Source organism: Brachyistius frenatus, unplaced genomic scaffold (genome assembly GCF_029030835.1).
Source record: "Brachyistius frenatus isolate BFR_SWC_R1_liver_20210118 unplaced genomic scaffold, ASM2903083v1 Contig_62, whole genome shotgun sequence".
Taxonomy (NCBI): Eukaryota; Metazoa; Chordata; class Actinopteri; family Embiotocidae; genus Brachyistius; species Brachyistius frenatus.
The window spans coordinates 682695-703252 of record NW_027210661.1 but is presented as its reverse complement, the minus strand read 5'-3'; the positions used below and the strand labels follow the sequence as shown (position 1 = coordinate 703252).

Genomic DNA, 20558 nt, shown 5'->3' with positions numbered 1-20558 from the left:
AATATTTTATCCAAATTTTCCACACACGACGTAAGTAACGAACCAAATTCTTATCGGGGAAACGTTTATTGGTTTAGAAAAAAACAGAAAATAGCAGCATTTCGGTGTAAAATGAATCGTAACATATTTACATGGGTCTTTTTAAAAAAAAAAAGAAAAAAAAAAGTTAAAACTGCGGAGAGACAAAAAGCTTCGTTTTCGGGTCTAAGCGGTGACGGCGTCGTGCTCTTTAAAGACGATGGTCTTGGGGTTGATTCCCACGCTCTTGGTGGTGTTGTGAGTTTTGTAGATGCCGATGAGACGATCGGCGATCTCGAACATGTTGTTCCTCAGGGAGATGATGATGAACTGAGCGTTCTTGGTTTGCTCCTGCGAAGAATAATAATAATAATAAAAAAAAATTTAAAAACAACAACAACAGTTTTTAGCTTCAATCGAGCATCAGCGTGTTGCTGCTCCGGAGGTCAAACTGCAGCTTTAAGAATGAAGTGGACATTTATTCAAAAGCTTGTAAAAACAACGGGAACATCGGAGGACAACAGTTAAAAGGCTGTACTTTGTTTTGTGTGTGTGTATATATATATATATATATATATGTGTGTGTGTATATATATATATATATATATGTGTTGGTGTGAGAACGGGAGGCAAATCGTAAAGCGCACGAAGACCAACGAGGCGATAAAAGACACTCCCCGGGTCCAGACAGTTCTGACCAGTTGCAGGTCTTCGCTTACGTAAATGTAACAGGCCACAATGGAGACGTTCTTGAAGTCGAGAGCGGCGTCGATCTCGTCCATGAAGTAGAGCGGCGTGGGTTTATAGTGGTGCAGAGCAAACACCAGCGCCAGGGAGCTGAGGGTCTTTTCTCCTCCCGACAAGTTAAAGATCTTTTTCCAGCTCTTCTTCGGGGGACGGACGCTGGGACGGAAACAACAACAGCAAAAACACACGACGGGAAAGGAGCAAACAAAAGGTCAGGATTTATGTTCGGACCAGAATATACGAGCGGACGGGAATCGGCGGCAGCGGAGCAATGCACTCGTACCGAACCGTCGTCGTCAGAACCGCGTTAACCCGGCGCCAGACGCTTTAAAAATCGGCCCTCGCGCGCGGCGTTTATACCAAACGTACGCAAATTGTACTAAAAATCCGTTTCTCTGCAGGTCGGTGCGTTATTTTCGTTACGCATTTTGTTTTTGTTGAACGCATGCAGCACGAGAGTGCCTTAAAGACTTCAAAAATAAAAGACAGAAAAAGGCTACTTTGTTGTGTTGTTTTTTTTTCTCTCTCTCTCCCTCCTGTAAACGTACCGAACCGAGGTGAAAAACTGAGCCGCTCGGCAAAAAAAAAAAAAAAACACGTTCCTGCAGTTCCGCTCGTTTTCATTTTTCTGTCTTTCTGTGTCTCTCTCACCTGAACATGATGCCCTCGGAGAACGGGTCTAAGCTGTCCACCAGCTCCAGCTCTGCGTCACCGCCCAGTGTGAGCATCTGGTAGTTTTCCTTCAGCTTGTTGGTGATCACGTTGAATCCGGTCATGAACTCGCTGAGTCGCCGTTTGCGCAGGTCCTCGTAGGCGCGCTTGAATTTGTCCCGGTCTGCGGTGATGCCGTCCAGCTGGGACACGCGCTGCAGGTACAGCTCCTCCTACACACACACACACACACACACACACACACACACAATGACGTATAATAAAAAAAATTAAAAAATGTGGCTACAGCCACTTATTTTTGATCACTTCTAAAGAGGATTTCCTCATTATTTTCCCACCCGCTCTTCACGTTTGCCCTTTTTATTGAACAGCATATTACGCCGGCCTCCGTTTCTCATCACGTCTTCCTCTTAGACGGGGGGGGGGGGGGGAACCCGCCCGTTCGAGGTCGCGCGTTTACCTTCTTCTTGTACTCGGCGATGGCCCCGAGGTTGGGCTTCATTTGGGCGCATTTGGTCTCCAGCGTGATCATGTTGTTGATAATGACGTCGGGGTCCGAGATTTCGTCCAGGTCGGCGGGAGTCAGAACGGGAAGTTGTTCCGCTGGCTTGTCCTCGACGGTGTGAATGGACAGCTTGGTGGCCTGCGCAAAACGTGAACGACGATGACAAAAAAAAAACAAAAAAAAAAAACGCTCAAATGCACAACGGCTTAAGCTACGAACAGAACAACCTGTAACTTACAGCAAATCAGTGAAGGGGGGTTAAAAACGGCGTCTTAAAATATAAACCGAAATGACTTAACCCGACGCCCCCCTCCCCCCTCACCTCCTAACCCCACCTCACCTCCTTCTGCCAGTGTTTGATCTTGTTGTTGTGCTCGGTGATGGTGGTCTCGATCTGCTCGACGCGGAGCCGGACGCTCAGGGACTCCTCCTGCAGCGCGTGCTCCTGCTGCTGCAGGACCTTGATCTCCTTCAGCACCCCCTGATACTGCTCCTGCACCTCGGGCAGGGCGGCCTGAAGGACAGGACGACGACGACGACGACGAAACAAAACAAAACAAAGCCCAGTTCGGTGTCGATCGGAAATTTCATTTGTGGAAATCGCAAGCTGCGAAACAAACGTTTGACCGGTGTCCCCGACTCCCCAAAAAGTCCGAGGGCGAAGCCTAAAATGTTTTTATTTTCTCTCAAACGACAGTTGATGCTCGAGTTTATTTTCACGGAGGACTGAAGCAACCAGAAAATGTTCACATTTAAAAAAAAAAAAAAAGATGGAATATGAGAATTTGGGCCTTTTTTTTTTTTTTTTTTTAAAACATATCATTTCTCAAGAGTTGGCAGTTTTTCTGTTCATCAACTAATCAAGGAATCAGCGCAGCTCTGTAGGAGTTGTTTTGATTTTTTTTAAAAAAGGGAAAAATCATATCGAAAAATGTTTTCGCTTTAGTTTTTACTTCGTGAAGAACAGGTTTACTGCTGACAAAAAAAATAAATTATAATCTTCTGGGAGCAGAAAACCAACAGCTTTGAGATGCACTGGTAGAAAATATGTGGGCGTCTGTCTGTGCAAAACGACTACAAAAAAAAAAAAACACAAAAAAACCAAATAATTAAGACACAAAGTGAATGAAAAGTGCCGACCTCGGCCTCCTGGCAGTCGTTCATGATCTGCCCGGCCTCGTCCTCCAGCTTCTTCAGTTGCTCTGCGAGCTGAGCCATCGACTTGTCGTTGTCCTCCAGCTCCTTCTGCAGCCGAGCCGCGCTCTCCTCGCACTTCTTCAGGTTGCTGGAGAGGGAACCGGAGACGGACGTTACTCTCCCGCCCGAGCGCTGCCGACGGCGTCGGGTTCGGTCCGGCAAAAAAAAAACAACAAAAAAAAAAAAAAAACGCGTTGCCGAGCGACCGCTTCGCGGTCGTAACCGTCGGCTCGGCCCGTCAGCTTTAACCAGAGCCCGACCGATACGGGGCGTCTGGGGCCGATGCCGACGTTCGCCCGCACGACGCCGTTCCTTATTAAAAGCTTCCCTACCGGGGCGACCCGGTTTCAAGAGTACCCGGGTTCAATTCCCCACACGGCCGAACTCTTCCTGCGGCGTCATTCCCCTGCTCTCGCTCCGTCTCCGCCGTCGCACGAAGACACCTTTTCTTTCTCTTGGCAAAAAAAACAACAAAAAACAAAGTTGCGTCTCACAGTTTGTTACCCGGGAGGACAAAACGCTATTAATATGCTAAACGGAACACGACTGCCTCTTAACACCGCCGGCACCTTGTTTTCAATTTGGCAAATGCGCATCCCGGGTGTTCTACCCGACACGTTTCTGTTGCCGTGGCCGCACGGGAGGGGGGGGGTGTGATCGGACGCGGCTCATAAATACAACTTGTTAAAACCAGGCTAACGGTAATCCCTGCACCGCTGCACCGAGACCCGTCAATCACATTAATACGGCGCCCCGTCCAACACAAACGCGGATCGGCGGCGGGCCCTCCCCGAGAGGAAGGCACGCCGACGGACGAGTCGTCCCGTTTCGCACGCAACGTTTTCCAGAGTGAAGACGGTCACGTTATTGCTGCGGTTGTAGAACCGCGTTCTCTTTAAAAAAAAAAAAAAAAAAAACCCGCTGCCGCGACGGCTCGCGAGGGAGTTGTGCTCGTTCACGGCCGTGCCGGCTTCGCGGCTTTTCGGGCTCCCGGGACGTGCCCTCCGCGTCGCAGCTCACGAGCTCCCCCCTCCCCCCGTCGTCATTAATTGGCCGGGACAGCCCGCCGAAGCCGAGCGGACCGCGTCGCGCGTCCCAGATACGGACGCCCGTTTTAGTTGCCGCGACGACCGTCCCGAGGGATTTAGTGAATGTTTCCTGGCGCCCGACGCTACTTCCACGCGATGTTTCTGTTGATTATTTGTCACGCGGGCACATTAAGCCGTCCTTAACGTCAGTATTGATTCCCCGACGAGTCCCGCCGTGGGAACTCGCGCCGCCGTCTAACAGTCGCGCGGCGTGTCGCCGCTACTTGTGAACAAGGGAGATGTCGTGCAGATTGGATCACCGCACGGGCAATCCGGGATTCTCCGAATTGCCGGCCTCGGCGACACGTGATCGGGGTGACTGAGTGGCGGGCGGTGCTGACGATCGCTACCGAAATGAAAAGGAATACATTTTTTTTTTAGAAAAGTTCAGCATTTCGCTTTTGTTTCCTTGCTTATGCTTGTTCACCGCTCCGGACCGTCTCCCGCTGAGTGATTCGCACGCAGTTGAACCGGACGCCGCGCCGAACGACCGCGCTCAAATGAAGCGGTGCCGCGGGGCGACGCGTTTCTGACGCGACGACAGCGCGAGCGTGCGACCCGACGCCAAAAAAAACGTTGATTCCGGGCCGTGACGGGAGCGTCAACTGCTCACCGGTCGGCAGTCTTTATCGCCACCCGGGCCTTGGTGACGGTAGACGAGCAGTCGTCCAGGTCCTTGTTGAGCTTGTCCAGTTTGTCCTGCTGAGCCTTCAGCTTGTGGCTGTTGATTTCCACGATCAGGTTGTGGAGCCTCTTCACCTCGTTTTCCACCTTCCCCGCCTTACTGGATGCTTCCTCGTAGTCTGAGAAGCAAAAAAAAAAAAAAAAATGACAACAAAGTGCGCTACGACCGTGAATATTGACATTATTTTAACAAGGACATTTCTCTTGGCTGTTTACAGGAGAATCCTACCTTTCTTGAAGGCCTGCAGGCTCTTCTCCATCTGTTTCTGCCTGGACTTGTCTGGGGCAGCTGCCAGCACATTGGCTTCAAGTTCCTTCATCTGAAGTTTCAAGTGAGTCTCCTGGTCAGCGAGACTCTGAGGGGAGGAAAGAAGGAAAATACTCACATAGATTTTTTAAAAAAAACCAAAAAAAAAAACCCAACATTTTATAGTTGCTTTTCACATTTCCCAGTTACGGATCGAGATCAGAGAGACGCGAACGCCGTGAATGAAAAACCGCGTACAGTCATGCTGTTGGCGTATTTTTCCAGGGTGTTCTTCATGTCGCGGAGCTGCGGCCGCAGGTTCTGGATGTTCTCCTCCAGCTGCAGCTTTCGCTCTTGGCAGCCCTGCAGAGTCGACACTTTCTCGTTGAGGCTGCTCTCCATACGGTCCAGCTGTAGAAAAAATAAATAAATAAATAAATAACGTGAAAATCAGCACGTCTCGCACACCCGACAACTTGCTCCGATAGAGATCTGACGGCGCGGTACGTATTCGTCTGGCATCTCACACTCCCTTGTAGAAAATGGTGCGCAAAATAAAAAAATAAAAAAACGTTTTGAGGGCGAATAACATCGAGGAATTAATGTTGACGTCTTTTAAGTTTTTCTGGAAGTCAAAACATTTAAAAGACTGGCAAACTCCCTTTTGTTCGCGTTTGTGCGTTTGTGCACCGTTTAGTTAAAATATCACAGATCATGTGTGATCATAACGTTTTTGTTTTTTTCTCAGATTATGTTGTGATTGAACATGCAGCATGTTGAAGCTCTGAAGTACAATGAACACAATCACATACTGTTGTTTTTTGGGTTTTGTTGTTGTTGCTATTCTGCCCAATGTAATCACTGCTGTGAATGAATGGCTTTCAATTAAACACAAATTACACTGGGTTTTGTTTGCACAGTGGGCACAGTGAGAGTAAATCTAGCCATTACCCTGGAGTCAAATACATTTCTATAAAAAAAAGTTTGAAATAAAATGTGGTTTTGATTTGAAGTAACATGAAACCTTTTCCCGTCTGGAAAAAGTGAAAATAAAGTTTTGATTTGAATTTCGGGGGTTAGTGTAATAAACACAGTTAATAAACACTAACCCTGATGTGTGTGTTATTGTTTTTGTGTTTTTTAAACTTACCTCCACCTGGGAGACCTCGGTGCCAATAGAAGAGCCCATTCTGCCCGTCATTACTCTTCCTCCTCCAGTCATAGTTCCTGTGAAACACGCACAACATAACCACGGTGAGATTTTTTTTTAAATTTTTTTAAGTCTGCCTTCAGTCAAAAGGATCTTCACCGAAAGAGCCCCGAGTACGTGATCGGGAGAAAAATAGAAAACGTAGGCCGCCCACCGGCCATCTCGATGATCTGTCCCTTCAGGGTGACCACTCTCCAGCGCTTGTCTTTCTGGAAGGCCATCCTGGTGGCCTGCTCCATGTCTTGGGCCACCAGCGTGTCTCTTAGGGCAAAGTAGAAAGCTGGTCGCACACTCTCGTCTTTCACTCGCACCATGTCAAAGAGACGAGGGCAGTCCTCTGGGGTGCGAATGGGAGCCATGTCCTTCTCCCACTTCTTCATCTGCACAAAGAAAGCAAAGAGGGATGAGAAGTAGCCGCAAGATGAGGAGACTATTTGTTTTACTAAAAAAAACAAAAAAAACACACTAAAAAACACACAAAAAAACAACCTGAATACTTAACATGGTTTAAGAAGAACTTTTGTAAGTGGATAAAGGCACTGATGCTGTTGACTTTTGAGTATTGGAGCATTAGCAAAAAAAAGATAAATAAAGGCTTTAAAACACAAAACCATCGGTTTACGTCCTCGAGACTGAGGTTCCCAAAAGTCCCCTTTACCTTGTCCAGACCGATGAAAGTGGCAACTCCAATGTTCTGCTCTTTGAGGAACGTGACGCATCTCTGAGCCGTGTCGATGGTATCCACCGCAATGTTGTCCAGAGCGCCACAACTAGAGGAAATGGCCACATCATACTTCTCATCGATGGCTCCAAGGTCTCCCTACGGGCGCAGAAATACATTAGTAATACAGCCACTATAGATTTTTTTTCATCATTATGGACGATGAGTGCTTACAAGTAAAATACAATTCATTTGCAAAGGTGGAGAGATGTTAACTTGAGTCTCATCTTAACCACAACGAGACTGTATTTGTTGTGCACACGGTAATATGAATGAAAGTGTTGCTGGGTAACCCCGGATCTTATCGTTTTAACAGCTTTTTTTTTTTTCTTTCTTTTTTTTTACCAATCTTCCAAAGATGCCGGGGATCCTGCCGCTCTTCTTCTGCTGCATGAGGGCATCCAGGACTTTTCCTCGACTGCGGTTGGAGGACAGAGAGCTCTTGGCTTCGTCCACCTTCTGCCTCAATTCCCTCACCACCTGCCGAGTCTCATTGTCCATCTTCATCAGCTGGTCCAGCTCCGCCTCGTCCTGCGGAGAAACGGGTAGGAGGGATGTGTGGCGGCTTCAGCGCGAGCTTGGAATGTCTGCTCGCGTAAACGAGGCTTCAACAACATGGCGTCTGAACAACTCTTGCTGGTGTTCGGTTCTACCTTCTCGAGCTCCTGTTCTTTCTGCGGTATTTTGACTTGCAGGTCTTTGATGGTGGCGCGGCGCTCCCGCAGCGTGTCAGAGGTCGTCTGAAGTGTCTGCTTGGCCGTGTTGAGCTGAGTCACGGCCGTGTTGTGCCGGCTAAGGTAGATGTCGAGCTCCGACTGAGCGATGTCCATACGAGAACGAGTCTCGTTTACAGCCTTGCTGAGTTCCATGAGCTCTTTCTCTTTTTTCTGGAGAATGTGAGAGGAGTGGTAAGGTTGGAAAACAAAAAGATCTTTGACAGAACAAAACAAAAAAAAAGGCAAAATTTGCCATTTCAAGTTAAACCAACGACAAGATGACTCTACGCACCTCTTTGTCCTGCTGCAGGCCGCTGGTCTCTTCCTTCAGACTCTCCATCACCGCCTTCAGTTTTTCCTCTTCTTTCACCTTCTGCTTCTCCAGCTCTTCCTTGCGAGCCGTTGCCTCCGAGATGGCCTTTTCACTGCTGGCTGGTACACCGCGCACTTCCTCCAGCTGAAAGATGAGCCAGACAGGAGAACGTACGAGAACACATGAGGTGTGTCCAACTCTGGATTCTAAGTAACAGAGGCTACATGTATCTGGGTTCAACCTGAGGACATGATTCATTAATACACACTCCTGCCAAACATGGAGCAACAGCCCTTTTACTTCCTAAATTAGATAAGATAAAGAGATCAGTGAAGACTACAGGAGACAAGGGGTGTTAAGGTGTAAAAGACTTCTTTTTTTTGTGTGTGTGTGTGTGTGCCAGTGACAGCTACAAGAAACTGTGCTGTGCATTCAGAAGTGGGCCAAAAAACAAACAAACAAAAAAACAAAACACAAAAGTAAGCAACACACACCGAGGACAGAGCAAACTCTGGTTAAGACTGGCACAACAGTCGGCTGCTTGGCAGGGCTGAAACAAGGCAAGGAGTGGTGTGTGTGTGTGTGTGTGTGTGTGTGTGTGTGTGTGTGTATATAGTCTATGTTTTGTAGGGTTAACTGCGGGTGAAATGTGAATGTGGCTGCTGGGAGTGTTACACAAGCCAGGCCATAGTTGACTACCACACAGCAGAACACGGCTCCCAAGAGGTCTGCCTGCCTCTGCCCAGCTCCCCCTCTGACCAAGATGTTTCCAGAGAGCAGCCATCGGAGGTGGAGCAGATAAGGTTTTAGAGCAGAGAGGGAAAGAAGATAAACCTACAGTTACGAGAGAACTCCAGGTTTTGAGTGAAAAAGTCAAGGAGACGGGCAGACCTGTAACTGTGAAACAGCACACGAACAATCAACTTGTGTGTTACTTCATAGCCCCCTAGTGGCTAGTTTAGGACAGATAGGCCTTCCTGCCATGAAATTTGATTTGCAATATTAAATAGAGGTTTATTGTTTTTCAGTGGATTATGTCAATTCATTTAGAAAAAATAAAGTGATTTATCTTTCCCCAGAGTAAATTTGTTTTTAATAAAAATTCAAAACAAGGTCCCCACACACTTTGGCATTGCACGAGTCTTTAGGGCTTCATATCTAAGACCAATATTTGCCTGTAGCAGAGTTCGCAAGTTCTTGAAGAAGGAACATTTCCCAATACAAAATTGTTCTGTGTGTAGCTATAGCTGTCATACAGAATAATGCTACTTTCATTACTGTGGAAACAACAACTTTCACAGCTGCCAGGCTTTTTGCTTAAAACTTTTTGTTTTTGTTTTAAACAAAAACTTATATTAGCTTTAAAACATAAAGAATGCCTCATTTTCATTAAAAAAAAAAAAAAAAAAATCCAGGCCTTGGTTATTTTTTAAATCATTTGGATTGCAGAGGCCATGATTACCATGACAAATAGCTATGATAACACACTTATTAAAAGTAGATAAGATCAAATGAACCGTAATTTAAACATAATTATTTTTAAAAGCACCTGAGCTTGTGATGGATGTTATAGTCGATGTGATTACAAATTCAACACATATGGGACACACAGAAGTTAAAATTGTAGTTTCTGCAATCAGTTTCTAACGTATCCGTAGGTTGCTGTAAAGCCTTCACCAATGTCTTTTGCACTTGAAAACATTGACCATTGTGTTTACTGTCAGGAACAGAAAATATATTTTTAGTGCCAGTGTTTCTTTGTTGGCCGCATGACAAAATAAACAGAGCGATGCCATTGGTGTCTTAGTGTAACCTTGTATTAGTAAATGGCTTGTATTGTAATTATTATTATTTATATATATATATATATATATATATATATATATATATATATACACACACACACACACACACATATATATTTTTATTTTTTTAAGGGCTAAAATCATCATCTTCTGACAGATTATGTGTCTGTGTGCCTCTGATGAGGCACACAATCTAACTGCTGAAGAGTAGGAAACAGTAAAACAAAGTAAATGAAGCCATTCAGCTGTGTGTAATAGTGAACTACAATTTAAAGGCCAACACACCTTTTCTTTGTCCTTTTCCAGCTGCTTCTGTAATGTCTTGCCCTTGCTCTTGGAGTGCTTAATCTTCTCTCGCACTTCAACGTCCTGCAGGTCCAGCTGGGTGAACTTCTCCTTCTGGGTCTCAATGTACTTGTTGAGTTTATTTTGTTTCCTGGTGAAGGAACAACATTTTTACTTTGTAAATTTGAGTTAACCAGGAAAAAAAAAAAAAAATCGACCAAAATATTAGGTGAACTATGAGAATCTGAAAAATATGGAAATCAATATACAGACCTACAAAAAGAATAAAAGGCTGCGTTTCTATAACACACCAAACTCTTTACATTAAAGCTCAGACAGTTTTCAGTACCTACACATTTAATTTCAACTATATTTAGTCAGTTTGAAATATGATCTAGTCATCAAAGACAAAGAATTATTGAGATTATGGAATTTACAACAATACCTTTTTTTGTGCAACCATTTGTGGATTAAATGCAAATTCTTTTTTTTATTTATTTCAAAAAAATTCCAGACCTAAAGCTGGAATTGTTCCTCTAAATAACAATGTTTAGTCAAGTCAACAGCCACAAAATTATATATTTAGTAGAATACTTAGAAACCTTCTAAGCATGCTACAATGGTCAATAGAAGAGAAAAAGAGAACAAAACAAAAAAAGAAAACAAAAAGAGCCTTACTTCTCCACGTTTTTGAGCTCCTGGTTCATTTTCTCCATCTCCTCTGATATCTTGGCATTTTTCTCAGTGAGTTCCTTGGTGTCCTCCAAGATATTTTGCTTTTCTTGCTCTTTATTCACCACACGTTTCTGTAGATCATGACTAATGGCAAAGAGATATCAGGTGGAAAAAACAAACAAACAGCAAACTTAATAATTTACACATGGAAAAAAAAGTACTATGAGCTCTGATACCATATGTTTAAAAATAAAGAAATGTTGGGTCTGCATTTTTTTGTTTTTAGTGTTTAATTTTTCATGGACAGAACAAAGAGATGGTGCTGGTGTACTCACACATAATACTGGCAGAGCCGACTCTTGTGTTTGAAGATGTCATTCTCCAGGGTGAGAAACTCCACAGCTTTGTTCTTTTCTTCCTCCAAAGCATTCTTCTCCTTTTCCACTAGCTTTACTCGGTTTAGCTGGGACAGTGAAAAGATTGCAGTACTTAATGTCAGGTGGCAACGCTTAATGTAAATTACATGGTACAATAAAAGAAAAAGAAAAGGATAATAATAATAACAAAAAAAAGGAAAACAAAATCATCAACATAACACTTTAGAGGTCACAGTGTGGTACACAAAAGGCTTTCCATGAAGTGCCATTAACTATATCTGATAGTAACTTCACAGTTACAGACATTTTCTTTTTTTTTTTAATCTCAAGACACTTGCATCTAAAGCACATAAACACACCCACCCACAGACACACATTCACACGCAAAAAAGAAAACCTCCTTAAACTACTGTATAATAGTCCTAATCTAAACTGTGTGAGTGTTGTCACCTTCTCTCCCCTCTGCTCATTGAGTAGCTCAAAGCAGCGTGCCAAGGTTTGGATGGGCTCCTTTAGACGGCAAGAGCCAATAATGTCCTCTAGGTACTCCAGCATGCCCTCGTCGTGCTCTGTCTGACCTTTAGGCTTCATCATGGCAATCTGTTCCACCTCACCCTAGGTACAGTCCACAACAACATATTGGCAAAGACATGCAGGCACTCATTTACATATTTGCAGCAAGACAGTAAATGTTAGTATTTGTAAAAAAAAAAATTAAAAAAAATTCACTTTAAATTTTACCAATTTTTTTTCAGCTATTAAGATATGTGCCAACTGAGCTTTTGATCTAAACTTGAAATAATAACAGTGTGCCACACACACACACACACACACACACACACTGTAATGAACAGTGTACTGATAATGAACTTCTAAAAGGCTTCTTTGAAAACAGATCAGAGAAACTTATGACAAAAAAGTGGATTGAAAGTTAAATTACTGTAGAACTACTCATTCAGAAAAAAGAAGATATGATTCAATCCATTACATGTTAGACATTGCTTCAGAACACTTGGATATTAATACTAAAAGGACATATAATCAATTCAACACCAACAATCGCCAGCTATTAAAATGTGTTAAAATTATATCGACCAAATTTAAAACAAATGCTGTTGATACCATGCAAATGTCGACTTCTTAAGTACACTGCAGTTGAATTTCCAAATACTGTACCAGTACTTGGCCCCAAGTTAAGAACAACTCTGCAGTGTAATTATATTTTTCTGAACATGTGTTCATTTTTATTTATTTATTTTTAACAGGCTGGCTAAGAATAACAATAATTCTACATAAGAAATGTCAAGTTGAACACAAATTAACTCTTCATATAGTAAAAGCAAACGAAGTCTCAAATTAGATTTCCTTTATGTGTGTGTGTGGGGGGGAAAAAGGCAGCTCATATATTACGTTTATGTATGAAAGAATGGAGAAGTGAGCGGAGGAAGGGAGAGAGAAAAAAAATCCCACGTCATCCTTTGCTCTGACCAGTGCACAAAATAGACAACTTCCCTTTGCCAGAGGTTTGGAAAAGTGACCTTGGAGAACAAGCTCAAGCCTCTTCCCATAGTTATGCAGCCATGTCATAGAGCCAGACACCCAAGGAAAGTGAAAATGGACATGCACACACACATAGCAGGACAGATGTAAGTGTTCCCTTGAAACCACAACTTTTTTTTTTTTTTTTTTTTTTTTAAATAATAAAAGAAAATGTAAGATTTAATCACCCATCTTGCTCTGCTCTGACACAAGTCATCAGCCATTATACCTTGAGTTACTCACTAATAATGGGTAGGTCACACATGTATTACAATCAGAGAGGGTATGAGTGTAACTAGTGAACTGGTTCAGACTCAGTGCAACACAATGCAGCAGAATAAAAAAGATAATAAAAAAAATAAAAAAATCTAACAAGAAAAGTAATTCTAAAATATTCAGGAATAATTATATTCACAATGAAGGCAAAAAAAATAAAAAAAATAAAAAAAGTTTAACCGATATTCAAGCCATGGTAATGGAGGGTGTTTGATCCAGCCACACTGAAGCAGCACTGCTAATATTGGGGTTGGGGTCTATTCTCACACGCCAATATTTACGTGCTGCTAAAGCGGGGCAGGTACATGGGAAAGGAAGGGGAAGGGGAAGGGAGGGGAGGTCCAACCTGTCCCTACTGGTGGGTCAGCCTCATCAAGGAGTCCCCCAATAAAAATCCTGACTGAGTTGTTCGTGTGTAGCAACTCACATGCAGGTCCATGTGCGGTTAAAATTGCATCTTTTCCTTAAAATTCTAAAGCAGCGAATAATGGTTCGCACCTTTTCCACATTGTTACAAACCATGATGCGCTGCTATAGCAGTCTAAGGGCTGGCACAGGGCACGTCCTCTCTCCTATCCAATTCCAGTGCAACAGGTTATTCCCACAGACAGGCATGACTTTAAGGTATATATGAAACATTTAATGCAAAGTGGACTGGGAAATGGGCAGAGAGCGAAGAGCAGGAAATCTCTTGACAGAATGGGATGGTCACAGCAGGGATAGAAAAGCAGAGTTAGAAGTGGAAAAGGAAATGACATGAAAAATGTACAATTACCTGTAATATCAGAAATCTGTTGTGGTCTAGGTCAATACCATGGCTTCGGAGCAAAGCCCCCACTTCTTTGAATGTGGCTTTCTTGCCATTGATATGGTAGGCCGAGGAATTGTCTTTGTTGGCAGTCCTGGAAACATAGAACTTGCTGTTGGGGATGACTTCGTAGTCATCTCCTTCCTGGCTCAGAGGAGAGGGGGGAGGGGCAGAAGACACAGCAGCTTAGAGCAGAACAGTTCAGGAGACATTCAAACCGTCCCACACATCAAATTGAAATAATCATAACGCTGACAAATCCACCGAGGGCGGTTGGAGAAAAACACATCACGGTAAAAAACAGTTAAGAAAAAGGCTTGTTTGGAAAGCACACAGCAGATCTAGGCCAGCCACAGTATGTAAATGACCTCTTTATATACTGGAGTGTATTTTAGCACATTTACTAAATTTAAGCAACATCTTGGATAAGATGATGAGAGTGCAAATACAATGCAAAAAGGTAGGTCATTTGCCTATAAATATATTTATTGTTAAAGCAAGTGTGATAATTGAAGTTGAGTACACCACTTCTAAAACTTATTTTTAAGTTTCAAAAATGGCAGCTTGTAAAGCTGACAGAGTACACAGAATTATGCTATTAGTTTAACAACTTCATTTTAATTTTCTTTGAACTGCTAAAGCAAACAGAAAGGCTTAGATATATTTAACAGTAGTCAAGGCAAAACTCCCTCACACCCCCTGTGGCAGATCAAACATAAAAACAAGATAAATTATTTAAACTACAACCAGTTTTCAAAGTAATTTGTGATCTATTGCAACTGACTGAATTTGTCTCTTAATACAAACACGCTTTTTATGGACTTTTAGAGCACAAATAAGTGGAGCCTGAACACTAAATGGCAAATATTTTTTTTTAAAAATATAAAAAAAATAGAGGGATCAATTCTAGCTCGATATGAATTCATTATGGCATGTGTGGGTGTTAGCTGCAACTTTAATGACTGATTTGATTCTGAGTTTCGTCACTGTTGAGATAACTGTACAGCAATATTATGTCATGACAATTAAGGGAAAAAATATATTTAAAATTCAAGAAACATATTTATCCAACAGGAATTATTTCCAATTCACCCTTTACAATTTGGACTGCATATTGATAAATTTAGTTTGTGTGTGGTGTGTATCTGTGCGACAGAAAAACAGATATATAGATGTATATATACCTTATCGATAATCTTTTGAAAATGCACCTCCACGGTGCAGCTTTGGACATCTTTGTGTTTATCAGAGCTGTGAATCAGCACAGAGAGCTTTTTCGATCTGATCTTTTGAGCTCTGTATCCAAACACAAAGAGCATTGAATCTATCACATTGGACTTCCCACTTCCATTTGGACCAATGATGCAGGAGAAGCGCTGAGAGAGAGGTAAGAGAGAAGATTAAAAAAAAAAATTAAAAAAAATTCATATAAATGAATTATATAAAAAAAATATACAACATCCATATACAAATACTGTTAATGTGTCAACATTAAAAGCTATACATTTAACATTTCAGCAAAGTAAGATTGTCACAGTGAACATATGCCATGTGGGTGTAGTTAAGATTTATTTTAATATGCGTTATATATTTGTAGAGCAATGAGGGGAGCAGATAAAGGTGAAAAGACAAAGCTGTAAGAAAGTAATAATTAAAAGGAAATGTGAGCACACCACTGGATCACAATCCCTTGTAAAATACACTCACTAAATCAAAATGGAGGAGTGTGACTTTTTCCACTTTGAATTTTTTTTTTTTTTTTTTTAATTAAACAAATGTTGTAATATGGCATCACTACTAATTTTGTACCTTTTTGTCTCTTCTGCTACACAAGTTAAGATGCAAGCAGTTACATAATGTGAAAATAAAGACAAACGAAATAAGAGTGAGATACACTACAAGTATGTTTGATCTTAACAACAAATGAACTGCAGTATTCCCCAGGCAGGCATGTCATTTTTATACCATGTTAGGTCGTACCTTGTGAAAAGGCCCCAGAATCTGCTCGCCTGCGTACGATTTAAAGTTGCGATTAACTAAATGTGTTATCATCAGGCGAGGAGCGCCCGGTTCATTGGTCATTGCTGGGGGCGGGGGTGGAGGGATGCTACCGAGAATCTCCTCCAAACTTCGACTATCAACCGCCTCGGCAGCTTCCCCGTGAGACGGATCTGTGGCACAAAAAAAAAAAAAAAGTACAACTTTTATTCCTCTGTGCGAGTCGTCTCAGGTGGAGGGGGGCAGCGGTGCATGGGGGAGGGGTGGAGGAGTTTAAAAAAAAAAAAAAAAAAAAAAAAAAAAAAAAACACAACAAACAAACACAACACGGGCAGCAAGTTACAACAGCAGTCATACGACGACGCCCGAAAAAGTTGACAGGCGTTATTTTTCTTTGTTCTGAAAACATGAGCCAAACCCACCACCCCCCCCCTACCCCCCCCCCCCCCCAAAAAAAGAAAGAAACAGCCTGTGGCCGCTTATGAACGAAGCCACATTATTATCCAAACGCTCTCCACCAAAGGCGTTCATACGCCAAAGTAGATGCGCCACATTCATTTCGTCGATGATAAATAACTAAAGTGTACATTTCGACCTCCAACCTCACATTTTCACTCTTTCCTAACTGCAGTCAAAAACACAGAAAACCTTGTTTTCTGAAAATAACGTGTCACGTAAAAAAACAACAACAACAACAACAACAACAACAACCACGATTATGTTGCCATCACACCAAAACAACGACCTGTCCAGAAAACCTATTGTGCTCACAATAAGCATAAACAAGCAAAGGAGTCGACGTTTGTCAATTAAAATGCTTGGAGCCAGACAACCCAATGAGGCAGTTCAACATATTGTAAAGAACACAAACATCACCCACTGACTATGTGCATCTCAAGCTTCGCATACAAATTATTTAACATCAAGTTACACGAAATCAGCCAAACACCGTTTTGACCAACTACACAAAACACGTTCATTATACCAAATAAATTACCTCATTTGCTGAGTAGATCCGGGGAAGAAGTACACCCGACGTGATCCAAATCATCTCAAAATTCAGTTTATTGATGACTGGTACGTTTGGAAAAAAAAAAAAAAAAAAAAAAAAAAATATATATATATATATATATATATATCAGCTATCCTAAGTACGTGCGGAGATTTAAGCGAGGAAAAAAAGCTTCACAGCTGTGCCAATTGGCTACCAGCGATGCAGAAATGCACGCAGACCCATTGAGGGAACAACTTATTTAGATTCACAGACACCAAAACAGCCTTTGTTACTTGCCAGTTGTCGGCGGTGCCTCCTCTTGGCCATTGGAGTTGGTTTCTTGAGGGGGTACATCCAGCTCTTCCTCGGAGTCATCCCGAGGCTGCGACCCTTTCCCTCTTGGCTTGGCGGAGGCAGTTGAGCCCTTTGCAGTTTTAGATGGCATGATTTGAAATCTGAAGGGGTCATCGGTATAAAAAAAAAAAAATTAAAAAAAAGAAGAAGAAAAAAAAAAAAAGGGAATATCCATGAGTGCTTTTTGTGTCTGTCAATCTCTCAACTCCACTTTTAGTCGGTCACACGCAGCTACTCTGTCAGGCTTTAATCATTACCACAGTCAGCTCTCTCTCTCTCTCTCTCTCTCTCTCTCTCTGCCGCCCATCCAACTGTTAACCGGCATATTTTGTCATATGGTAACAGTTGTTCCAATAGATGAAGTAATAACATAAATTAGTGTGTGATCTTGTGACCTGGAACAACGTGATGTATTAAGAACACGCAGCCTGAAAACGGTGGACGAGATGGGAAGCGATGTCGTCACTCTGCGCGATGATTGCAAAGAATAAGATGCAATTTTAACACTAAACTCCCAACAGCATTAAAAAAAAAAACACACACACACGAACGGTCTCTCTCTCTGTGACAGAATATTTCTTTTTGGTAACCATCTAAAGTGCACGTTTCATCTGCGCCTATACCAGAAAAAAAAAAAAAAAAAAAAAGTTGGGACGGTTTTGTTTTTTGTTGAAAACCCTTTGCAATGTTGGGGGAAAATAAAGGTTAACGTCGACTGGAAAACACAATTCAGTTATTATGCAAATCTCTCATTCCTCGTCTCTGAGCCCAAGAACCGAAGTTTTACACGGACACTGCGGAATAAACGCAGCTGAACCAGGGCTCCAGTCAGCGGGGACGACGCGGCGTCCCACCTCGATCGGAGGTCTCAAACTGACACTAATTTTAACTTTCATCCCCACGACTCTGATGTGTGTGTGTGTGTGTGTGTGGAGGGTGGAGGGTGTGTGTGTGGAGGGTGGAGAGGGGCGGAGGGGGTGTGGAAGAGGGGGCGACCTAACTCGTGGGGTAATTGGCAAGCATATTCAAATATCTAATGAAACGTTATACTTATGCAAAATAAGTATCTTTGGTCAAGTTTATCCAAGAGACCGCTTGAAAATCACTAACTTCGCCACGCTATTTTTTTTTATTATTTTTTTTAATTATTATTATTATTATTTTTTTTAATTCGCTAACGTTACCGTTAAGTTAGCCGCAGCTAACTTATCTGACGTCCACACAAGCAGCCCAAGCTAAAGCTAACGCAATGGCTAACTCCGAGGAGCCAAACTTGTCGTGTTACATCGTCGGTGACGTTAAACGTAACATTTTTGGTAAAACTGTCGGCTTGAAAAGTTAAAACGTTATCTGATCATTGAAAAGAGGAGGTGGTGGTGGTGGCGGCGGTGGTGGGGGCGCTTCACCTCCCGGCAGATGCCCGACTTAAACGTTTGCGTTGAAGCTAAAAAGTAAAGCGGACGTTTTGAACGAGGAGGACGGTAAACTCCTGCCCAAAGTTTTAGCGACGTGAAGCGTGGAGAAGTCGGAACAAAGTCGAACAATTACTGGTTGAGAGGATGTTTACAAATTGTACGTTTAAAAAAAAAAAAAAAATGCAATCTAAAGTTAAAAAAAAAAAAAAAATAAAAAAAAAATTAACGTTAGTCTGCTCGTTTTTGTTTTGATTTGTTTTTTTCATCGCAGCTGATGTGAAAACTCGAGTTAAATATGTTGTTTTTAATGCTCGTCCCGGTTTCGGAAGTAATAATAACGTTATGCATTTTCAGCAAATAGACGGAACCCGGTTATTTCTCGCCGCTAAAAAAAAAAAAAAAATGCCTCTTAAAAAATTGTACCCCCGTCCGCGGTAAGACACACGGTGTGTCCCCCCCACACCCCCCTCCTTTCTCACCCAAAATCGCGACTTCGGGGGGGAAAGAAAAAAAACAAACAACAACAACAAAAAAAGTATTCGTCAATCCAAAAGTTTGGCAAATAAAATCCAGCCGATTTCTGTTTTCAGCCCCGTGTCGCTCCGAGCTGCTTCTTCTCTTCCTCGCTCGAAAACTCGGATCTTGTAAATGGCGCCTAAACTGTGCTGTCGAACCAAATTCGTTACAAACTGACGCAAGGCACCATGGAACGTTCAAAGGGCAAAAGGGAAAAACACCAGATTCAAAAAAAAAAAAAAAAAAAAAGAAAAGGGGGACGAAGCCAACTCCGCCTTACTCCGAACTAAAGAGATTGTTCACCTGACAGAAATGATCAGACGGGGAGGAAAAATAAAATAAAAATTTTTTGTAGAGCCCTCACAATACTCGTCCTTCACTGTTGTGTGTTATTTAAGGATTATTGTCAAATTCAAAGCCGAAAGTTGTTTCTTCGTATTCAAACGGTTGCCTGGTTACAGTGGAATGAAGTCCCGCCCCGAAGAATAGTTTTTTTTTTTTTTTTTTTTTTCCTTTAAGGAAATATTGTTCCATGTGTCAGCGATTAATGTTCGTGTACCTTGATTTTTAACGACTCAAATTAAATACGTGTATTTAAACAAATGCCATTTATACTTGTAAATACTTATAAATATCAGTTGTCAAGGAAGCGAGATCTGCAGATCTCGCGATAACTCACTTTTCAAGCGCTTCTATGACCCAGATTAAATGGCTACCAAAAGTTAGCCCTTTATACATTAGGGATACCCGATGATCGGTGACGGGTATGGTTGCTCTGAACTATAATGGCTATTCACGCAGGAGCTGGTGACACGCAGTAAACTCGGAAACGACAGCGCGATGTTCGTTTGAATCGGAAGTTAACGTTAGCATTCAAGTCGCGGGCAAGACTCGGGTGAGTTTGAAGATTGACGTTAGCAACAGTAGCCAGGTACCGTAGCAACGGTAGGACGCTTGTTTCGTCCCCCGGAAACAGCTACCAGAGCACGCCGACGTTTGCCCTCACTTTAAGTGGTAACGCTGCATACTTTGGTCGTCCACGTTGTCTGTTTTAAACGTGTCGGTTTGACTTGTGTGTGTTGCATCCGGAGGTTTGATATACCTGAGCTCTGGTTACTGTCAATACCTGACGATGTTGTTGTTGTTGTTGTTGTTGTTCGTTTAGGGATCGACGGAGGAAACATCCACCATGAGGCTGAAGACGTCGCTGCTGAAGGAACCCAAACATATCCTTTTCGGTGTCGTCGTTAGCTCTCCGATGTTGTATTTCTGAATATACTCCGAAACGACGTCAAAAAAACTTTGTAAGACAATTGTAGTCATGTGTTTCTTTCTATTGCTTCCCCTGACCTCATCTTTCCCTAAATCTGACCACATTTTATCACACTTCTTGCAGAG

At 42.5% G+C, this 20558-nt stretch overlaps 2 protein-coding genes across 5 annotated transcripts in view; one reads left to right on the top strand and one right to left on the bottom strand.

Annotated features, from left to right (window-relative positions):
- Nucleotides 1-148: 148 nt before the first annotated feature.
- smc4 (structural maintenance of chromosomes 4) lies at nt 149-20301 on the bottom strand. Of its 3 annotated transcripts, none has more exons than XM_069706329.1 (24): nt 20287-20301; nt 17173-17330; nt 15864-16054; nt 15068-15259; nt 13851-14027; nt 11711-11875; nt 11219-11346; nt 10887-11027; nt 10209-10359; nt 8098-8262; nt 7743-7976; nt 7435-7620; nt 7027-7188; nt 6523-6748; nt 6309-6385; nt 5417-5569; nt 5141-5267; nt 4841-5030; nt 3083-3227; nt 2283-2456; nt 1898-2080; nt 1417-1649; nt 738-921; nt 149-369 (listed from the first exon to the last, which is right to left on the bottom strand). In XM_069706329.1, the coding sequence occupies exons 2-24, from the start codon at nt 17318-17320 to the stop codon at nt 205-207; spliced, it is 3897 nt and encodes a 1298-aa protein (XP_069562430.1). In that variant the 5' UTR covers nt 17321-17330; nt 20287-20301; the 3' UTR covers nt 149-204. The 3 variants fall into 3 exon arrangements, with proteins under 3 accessions (XP_069562430.1, XP_069562429.1, XP_069562431.1); XM_069706328.1 differs by lacking the exon at nt 20287-20301 and adding an exon at nt 19124-19344; XM_069706330.1 differs by lacking the exons at nt 17173-17330; nt 20287-20301 and adding an exon at nt 16879-16944.
- Nucleotides 19968-20558, top strand: part of ift80 (intraflagellar transport 80 homolog (Chlamydomonas)) — a 32411-nt gene continuing 31820 nt past the window's right edge. Inside the window, exons 1-2 of one of the 2 annotated variants that reach the window (XM_069706331.1) lie at nt 19968-20174; nt 20326-20389. In XM_069706331.1, coding sequence (XP_069562432.1) covers nt 20350-20389 — 40 coding nt within the window. In that variant the 5' untranslated portion in view covers nt 19968-20174; nt 20326-20349. Of the gene's footprint in view, nt 20175-20213; nt 20390-20558 lie in introns of those variants that run through there. The other variant, XM_069706332.1, reaches the window with a different exon arrangement.